Raw genomic sequence first — 7,098 nt, 5'->3', positions numbered from 1 at the left:
AGAAGAAGTGCATGAACTCCACCTTGATGTGCCAGCGTCATACTTGAGTGCTGCGCGCAGCTTAAGATACTCCCGGACTCAAGTTGTTTTGAAACAGTTGAGTTCCAAGTCGGGGGGCTTTGCTTCAAAAAGACAGCTACAACAATAGATATCGTGCCTGCTACAACCATAAAGGGACCGAGATATACTATGAATTTAATTTTACTGCCAAACTAGCTTGCTTTGCAGCAGTAACGAGCTGCGTGGTGCATCCTCTCCGTGCGGGAAACTGTATGTCATCGCTAAATGTGACATAATGGACCGATCAGAGCAGCAACAATTCCTGATGGTTGCAGAACTGTCGACAACAGTACAATGCGTCGGTCAGGTGAATCAATGCGACAGTTGTCGCTTGCGCCGACGCGGGAGTAGAAAGAAGCCTAAAAAGAAGCCTTTCACTGAGTAGGCTGAGATGAAGTTTGGCTGCCTCGCGACCACGTCAAACGCATGAGGGCCGATTAGTGGGCCGGATTAAAATCCACTTCCGGCCATGCTTAGTCCAGCCATTTTTAAAAATTTGTCAGCTCCCTCCCCCCCGGCCCAAAAAATTGAGCATCCGGCCAGTACGGCCCAGGGACGGACTGCCAAGCTCTGTAACTGTATATATAGTACCAGTTATAAATTTAGAAACAACAAATTCTAATGGTTTCTAACGTTTAAGAAGTCAAGAAATTCAAGCTATTTACTCTTGATTGTGCAAAGCTGTGAAGAGAAAGTCATTCATGGTCATAAAGCATCATTCACCATCATAAAGCTGACTGAGAAAATACCAAGATGTGAAAAGATGGTATCTGGGCAAAAGGTGTCTACTTTGAAGAATCAAAATTATAAAACAAATTATGTTTTGATTAACATGTTTTTGTTTAGCAAACAACTCCAAATAATTCATCAATATTCCTTCGTAATGTTGATGACTTCAATATTAATTTAAAATTACGGAAATGTTTACATGATGAAAAAAAAAACACAGAATTAGCGGGTGTTGCCAAACTTTTGACTGTTAGTGAAATTTGACAGGCAGCTACTCCCATATTAATCAGCAGTGCTGATATCTGTTTCATTACTCAAAAACAGAGTTTTGCCAATTTACAACTTTTCAAAGCTGTGTATACATTGCTCAATGTAATGGTAGCATTTCTTCTTTCGCTCAAAAGTTGTATATCACGAAGTTGCTATATATTATTATTATTATCATTATCATTATTATTATTATTATTATCAAACTCAGAACCACAAACCATTGAGTATTTTCCAATAAAAAAAATGTTATATAAACATTATTATGCTACTGAATTCATTAAATGATTATAAAATAGTTCTTCCTTTTCAACGATAGAAATGAGTGTGAGGTATTAATAAAACAATGATTTATCTCTAGTTGTAATTTGCCGTGAAATAGAATAATTCAGTCTTTCCCATTACTGTCATATATACAGTATAAAAAGTAGGTATATTGTTTTAAAATATAGCTTTATTAAGTTACAAATGGTAAATTGGTAAATGGTGTGCACTTATATAGTTAGAATAACATGCACTGAATATACTGTAATATTGTCTACCTACCATAAATGATTACTCCAGTACGCATACTGGAACACCGATCAGTCATACATTTCAAGACTGTGATCCTTTATTAAGTTAACAGCATTGAACATGGAGCAGATTACTGTATCATGATTCCACTCAGCGTGAGTCAGACGTTTTACCGCATATATTACCAAAAAGCCCACATTGATGACGTCTCTTAATGTGTTGTCTTAATTTACAGTTCAAGAAATTCAAATTCCGTTGTTTCCACACAAAGGATTTCCTTTTATATCACACTTGAACATGAAAGTTCAAGTAATAACACGTTGTTTGCCACTGCCACAGTAAACTGTCAGACTTGAGGTCAAACCTCTCCCCTGACGAACCAACTTACGCCTATGGAAAAAAAAAACAAAAAAAAAAAACGCACTCTATCTCTCTTACTTTCCGTTTCTCACTAGGCGTGATCCTCTGCTTGTGTCTGTCTGTGATGCAAATGAGGGGCATTCTGCAACAGCTTTGCACAGGGGTGGAAAAATAAGTGAGAGTGTAAATGTCACTCGTCTATAGCCGCACTGTCACATCACACACTTTCTCATTAAAGGTTTACAGGCTGTGCTACACTGAACTCGAGAGCTGAGATGACATCGGATTCAAGTCGCTCACTGCCGATATCGGGGAAAGGTACAGTATTTATTCCACTGGGGCCTAAAACGGTTTTGTGATTAAACCCTAATTTTGCTTTTCATGGTGTGTTCTGGGAATTGGAGGAAAGAGAACCAGTCGGGACAGTTGCTGCCGTTTTACATGGTTAAAGTCACTGAGAACCTGCTGGAAGTTTGGCTTCAAGGTAAGAACCATCTCCAAAGGTTTCTGTTGACGTGAGAAGAATTTACAGCAGAGGAGGTCAAAATCCAATCTTCATTAAGTGTACGCAATTAGCCGTAGGGAAATGATGATTATTGTCACAAGGGATTAAAAATATCACGGTAACATTTGTTGTAATGTTCAAGTCTTTGAAGAATAAGACAATAAGCGGAAATACAGAATGCCCTCACATGTTACTTGTCTCTGTGACTTCACAGAACATTGAACCCGCATCGCAATCGCTTTGCCATTGGAAACTCATTGAACCGTCTTCCAAATGGCTCCTCGAGACTCAAGTGTCACACATTGCTCAAAATGGCTGCTTCCCCACTTGGTTTGTGGGTTTCATCGCCAGAGAGTAAGTCCTCAGACAAAAGACTAAAGTATTACCAATGTGTGTCATATTCCCATTTCTGTCACTTCAACTGCAGGTTTTCTCACGGTCTTCTTCTTTATTTGAACAAAAGACATTCTTTTTAGTTCAGCATTTAAGTGGTAAAGGACAGATATGGAAGTCACTGATGATGTCATATTTCAGTTCAACTGACTTCCATGCTGGCCGCAGGGGTTTGTTCAGTTCCCACTCAAATGTGAATGAGTGTGAGTGACTTTCTCGTCCCTTTATGTGCCTCACAATTGACTGGAGACCAGTCCAAGGAGTGTACTTTGTCTTTTGGCCGAAGTCTGGTACTAGGCTAAGATGTATGGAAGGCAGCTATTGTACCGTTTTTAACATTATTTAGTTTATTATTATTATTATTAATTAGTTTTTGCATTATTGAAAGTTACATCAGACTTGAGTTGATTAAAGAACCATGATGAGAATTTCATTTAATTGTTGTAGCTTTAATATTTTGTGGTCCTACTACAGGGATGCGGAAGAAATCCTCAAAGAAAAGGAGCAAGGTTGTTTCCTCATCCGTCTCAGTGACAAAGCCATTGGATACGTTCTCTCTTATAGGTGAGGATGTTGGAAACACAGACATTTTTACATAATTATAGAAATTACCACGCTTGATTGGGCTACAGTATACCAGATAAAGCCACAATCAAACAGTTTTATCAGACAATTTGTGTGGTTTCCTTCTAAAAATCTTTGCATTAATTGCTTGATTTTTTTTTTTTTGGGGGGGGGGGGGTGATTATTTTTTCAATCATATGCCTTGAATTCCCCCAAATTAATCAGGTCAAGCTTGAATGTCCACATAGTCTGGCCCAGATATTTCCCAGTCTGCATCTAATGACTTTGTTGGCAGAGAGCAACTGACATCAAATTGCGTCAGTGTACAGTGTACTGTAATGTCAATGTTTGAAGCGAATTCATCTCCGGATCACATTACGTGTAAGATGAACATGCTGCGTTGAGGCTTCAGTCAACATGTTACCACTGTTACAGAGGCCGCGATCGCTGTCGACACTTTGTGATAAACCAAAGTGACACAGGACACTTTGTCGTGTGTGGAGCCGCCAAGGGACATGACACTGTTTCTGAACTAATCCGGCACTACAAGATGAGCCCCATCGAGCCATTTGGAGAGTATCTCACATCATCGTGCTTTGAGGTGACAACAACTCAACTTGACTTCAGTTGCATATGCTGAGGACCAAAAAAAATTGAATTCGATTTTTGGGGATTCTGCAGGCACCTGCGGACGGGACGTATGATGTGATTCAGCATGTGTCGCATGCCGAAGACAAGAAGAAAGTTGAAAGAAACTCTCAGCAGCCACCTTCGCTGCCAAAGAGCAAAAGAACACCTGAGGTAAGTGTCATCGCAAAAAATGTACTATAAGGAAATTCTAACGGTGGCACACTTTCTGTGTGGAGTTTGTGTGTTTAAAAAAAACACACACTAGAAAACAACAACAGCCACGTTAGGTTAATTGAAGAGTGCAAATTGCCCATAGGTTTAAATGTGATTTTGCATAGAATCTTCGGAATTAGTTTTGTACAAAAACAAGCCAAAAATTCGGGCATTTTTGTACAAAACAACGCCAGAACGTGGGTCAAATTGACCCAATTAGTGGATCGGTCCATTTTTGACCCCAAATTGTGTTATTTTTATACCCAACTGTTTTTAGAGTGTGGGGCTGCACGATATTGGAAAAACATGCGATATGCAATATGAATGTTGACCATAACGATATTATTGGGATATTTAATGTAGTTTAAAAAAAAGAAGCCATTTTTATTATCTAATGAAAGATTTGTTTTCATGCGGCAAAATAAGCAAGCTCAGTGTGTTCTTTGCTAATAAATTGTAATTCCCCTAGAAAATGTCAAACTATTGGGTGGCGATGCACATTTAAGTTTGCATTTGACCTGTCAAATTCAGACAAAAGTATACAATTCCATAGGAAAATTATTGCATGTCTTTGCAATATGCATAAGCCGAAGCCATTATCGCAATATTGATATTTGTTCAATTTATTGTGCAGCCCTAAGTATGACAATATAAAATTTATTTGCCCTTACATGAAGCCATAAGAAGAAAGCTAGACACAATATTTATTTTCACTTTATAGGGACTTTAATGATATATTATCCGAAACAGGAGGTGCCACCCGTGCCAAGGAGGGGCAGACACCATGAAACTGGCCCACCCAGTAACCCGAACAGGACGCTGTACGCTCAGCTAAAAAAGAAACCAACCAGGCCCCTTCATGCATGCCAACAACACATACGTAAGGACTGTTCGCCCAGCGTCACCGCAAGGAGAATTGTAGGGAGCACCACGCTGGATCCGAACTCCAGAAAGTGGCGTCCTGTGTCTACGCCGGCGTACTCTCTGCTTGGTTTAGCGGACTTTACTTCTGGACCAAGACCAGAGACGATAAACCCATGCAGGAGACCTCAGAACAGTCACGGCATTGACAACCTAAACGACGGTGCTATCTATTTGGCTGGCATGCCTGGTACTCCTCACACTACACGCACGGAAACCACATCACACGCATCGCATCATCATAGCAACCCAGTGTATGCTGAGATACACACTGAAGCCTTCAGAGGCAGCTTTTCTCATGATGATGCCTACGAGATCTTCCCTGTCATAGAGGACACACGCAAACCTGAAATATTGAACAACACGTATGAGTCAGTGGAGGACTTCAATCATTTTCTGCGTAGTTAGTAGTGCAGTTTAAATGCTTTCATATTGTATGCAGTAAACCCCCTTCCATTCCGGGGGTTATGTTCCAGACCAGCCCCACACTAAGTGACATCCGCGATACAGAAAAATACCCCATTTAGATATTCCACAGGCATGTTTTGATAGCCTCTACGGCACTCAATTTTTAAAGTCCTTTAAACATACTTTTCAAATAATGTTATACAAACATATTAAAGTACATATAGAGTACAGGTCTCCAAGTGTAGTGCTTGTGAGCCCCTATCCAGACTGTTCAATAATCATCAGCAAGCTTTGCACAAGCCTGATAACGATCCTGATATATAGTGAGGGCAAGCGTAATGGATAACACAAAAAATATTGCACAAATAGCTAACAGTGTACCAATCCCTCTGTGTTTACAGTGAACAAATCCATTTTTTTCCAAGCTCATAAACTTATCTCACAATATACATCAGTTATCATGCCCAATGATGTACATTATAAAATGAACACACAACTGTTGCATTATGTAGGCGCAAGTAGCAGGATTACAGAGGATGCTGTTCAATGATGTAAAAAAAAAACAAAAGGCTGTGCTGAATTACTTGTTTGTTCTTCTTTCAAATTTACACCATCTCAAATCAAGTCATTTTCTGGTGGTCAACAGTGGAATTCCCCCTCCCCCACCCCGAAAATAAGGGGTGCGTTAGACCAAAATACAGTTCTTAACTATACCAAAAAATGTGCAAAATAGCAGGATAGTGAACGTGGAACCTGTGATAAAAGGGCTTTACTGTGGTACAAAATAGCAGAATTTGTAATCTCCACACCGTTCAATTACTGATCAACTGGTAAACCTCGTGCATGAAAAACCCAAGAGCTTCATCATGATGTTCAGATGAAATGAAAACGTGAAATTTTCCAGATAATGGCAGTTGTGGTCAAAACACACGTTGTTGAGGTTTTATTAGTAGATTATTTCTTTGTTTCACATTTACTATTTTTGTAATGGATGACATTTATATTTTCTTATGTGCTGAAACTGTGAAATGAAATATTAAATACATGATGATGACGATCAGCATTTTATATAGCGTGCGTTTCTGGGTTCAAAGCAAAATTAGACAGGGACCACAAAATTAGGTAGACTTTCATAATGTGATGTGATCCAGAAGCTGTCAAACATTATGTCTTTGAAAAGACAATTATGCAAAATTTTGATTAACACGCCAAGCTCTATCCATCCATTATCTGAACCGCTTATCCTCACGAGGGTCGCTAATTGTTGTGTTTGTAATTTTCAGCTTAGTGCACAGCATTGCATTTATTTGTCTCTACTATTTTAGAACCTGAATTTTTGGTACATCCCACACATTGGATCTCATTAGCTTGTGAGGATGTACTCAATGTCGTGTGCAGGAAAGATGACAGTCCCACACCGTGTTTGTCCCTTTTAAAGTGGAAGTCAATGCAAACATTTTTCTTTCAAGAATATATTCTATGCAAGCCCACTAGTTGAAAGAGGGCATTGTGATAAATATTGCTTTTGTGGA

At 39.3% G+C, this 7,098-nt stretch overlaps 1 protein-coding gene across 1 annotated transcript; it reads left to right on the top strand.

Moving 5' to 3' along the window:
* The first annotated feature begins 2,083 nt into the window (after positions 1 to 2,083).
* Positions 2,084 to 6,629, top strand: LOC147148724 (uncharacterized). Its single transcript, XM_086028783.1, has 7 exons — positions 2,084 to 2,250; positions 2,337 to 2,416; positions 2,652 to 2,791; positions 3,305 to 3,394; positions 3,830 to 3,995; positions 4,076 to 4,195; positions 4,988 to 6,629. The coding sequence occupies exons 1-7, from the start codon at positions 2,208 to 2,210 to the stop codon at positions 5,564 to 5,566; spliced, it is 1,218 nt and encodes a 405-aa protein (XP_085884909.1). The 5' UTR covers positions 2,084 to 2,207; the 3' UTR covers positions 5,567 to 6,629.
* Positions 6,630 to 7,098: the final 469 nt, after the last annotated feature.

Source organism: Filicampus tigris, chromosome 4, assembly GCF_054856515.1.
Source record: "Filicampus tigris isolate MCC_2025a chromosome 4, RoL_Ftig_1.0, whole genome shotgun sequence".
In the NCBI taxonomy this organism is placed as follows: Eukaryota; Metazoa; Chordata; class Actinopteri; order Syngnathiformes; family Syngnathidae; genus Filicampus; species Filicampus tigris.
This window is presented reverse-complemented; position numbering and strand designations above follow the sequence as displayed.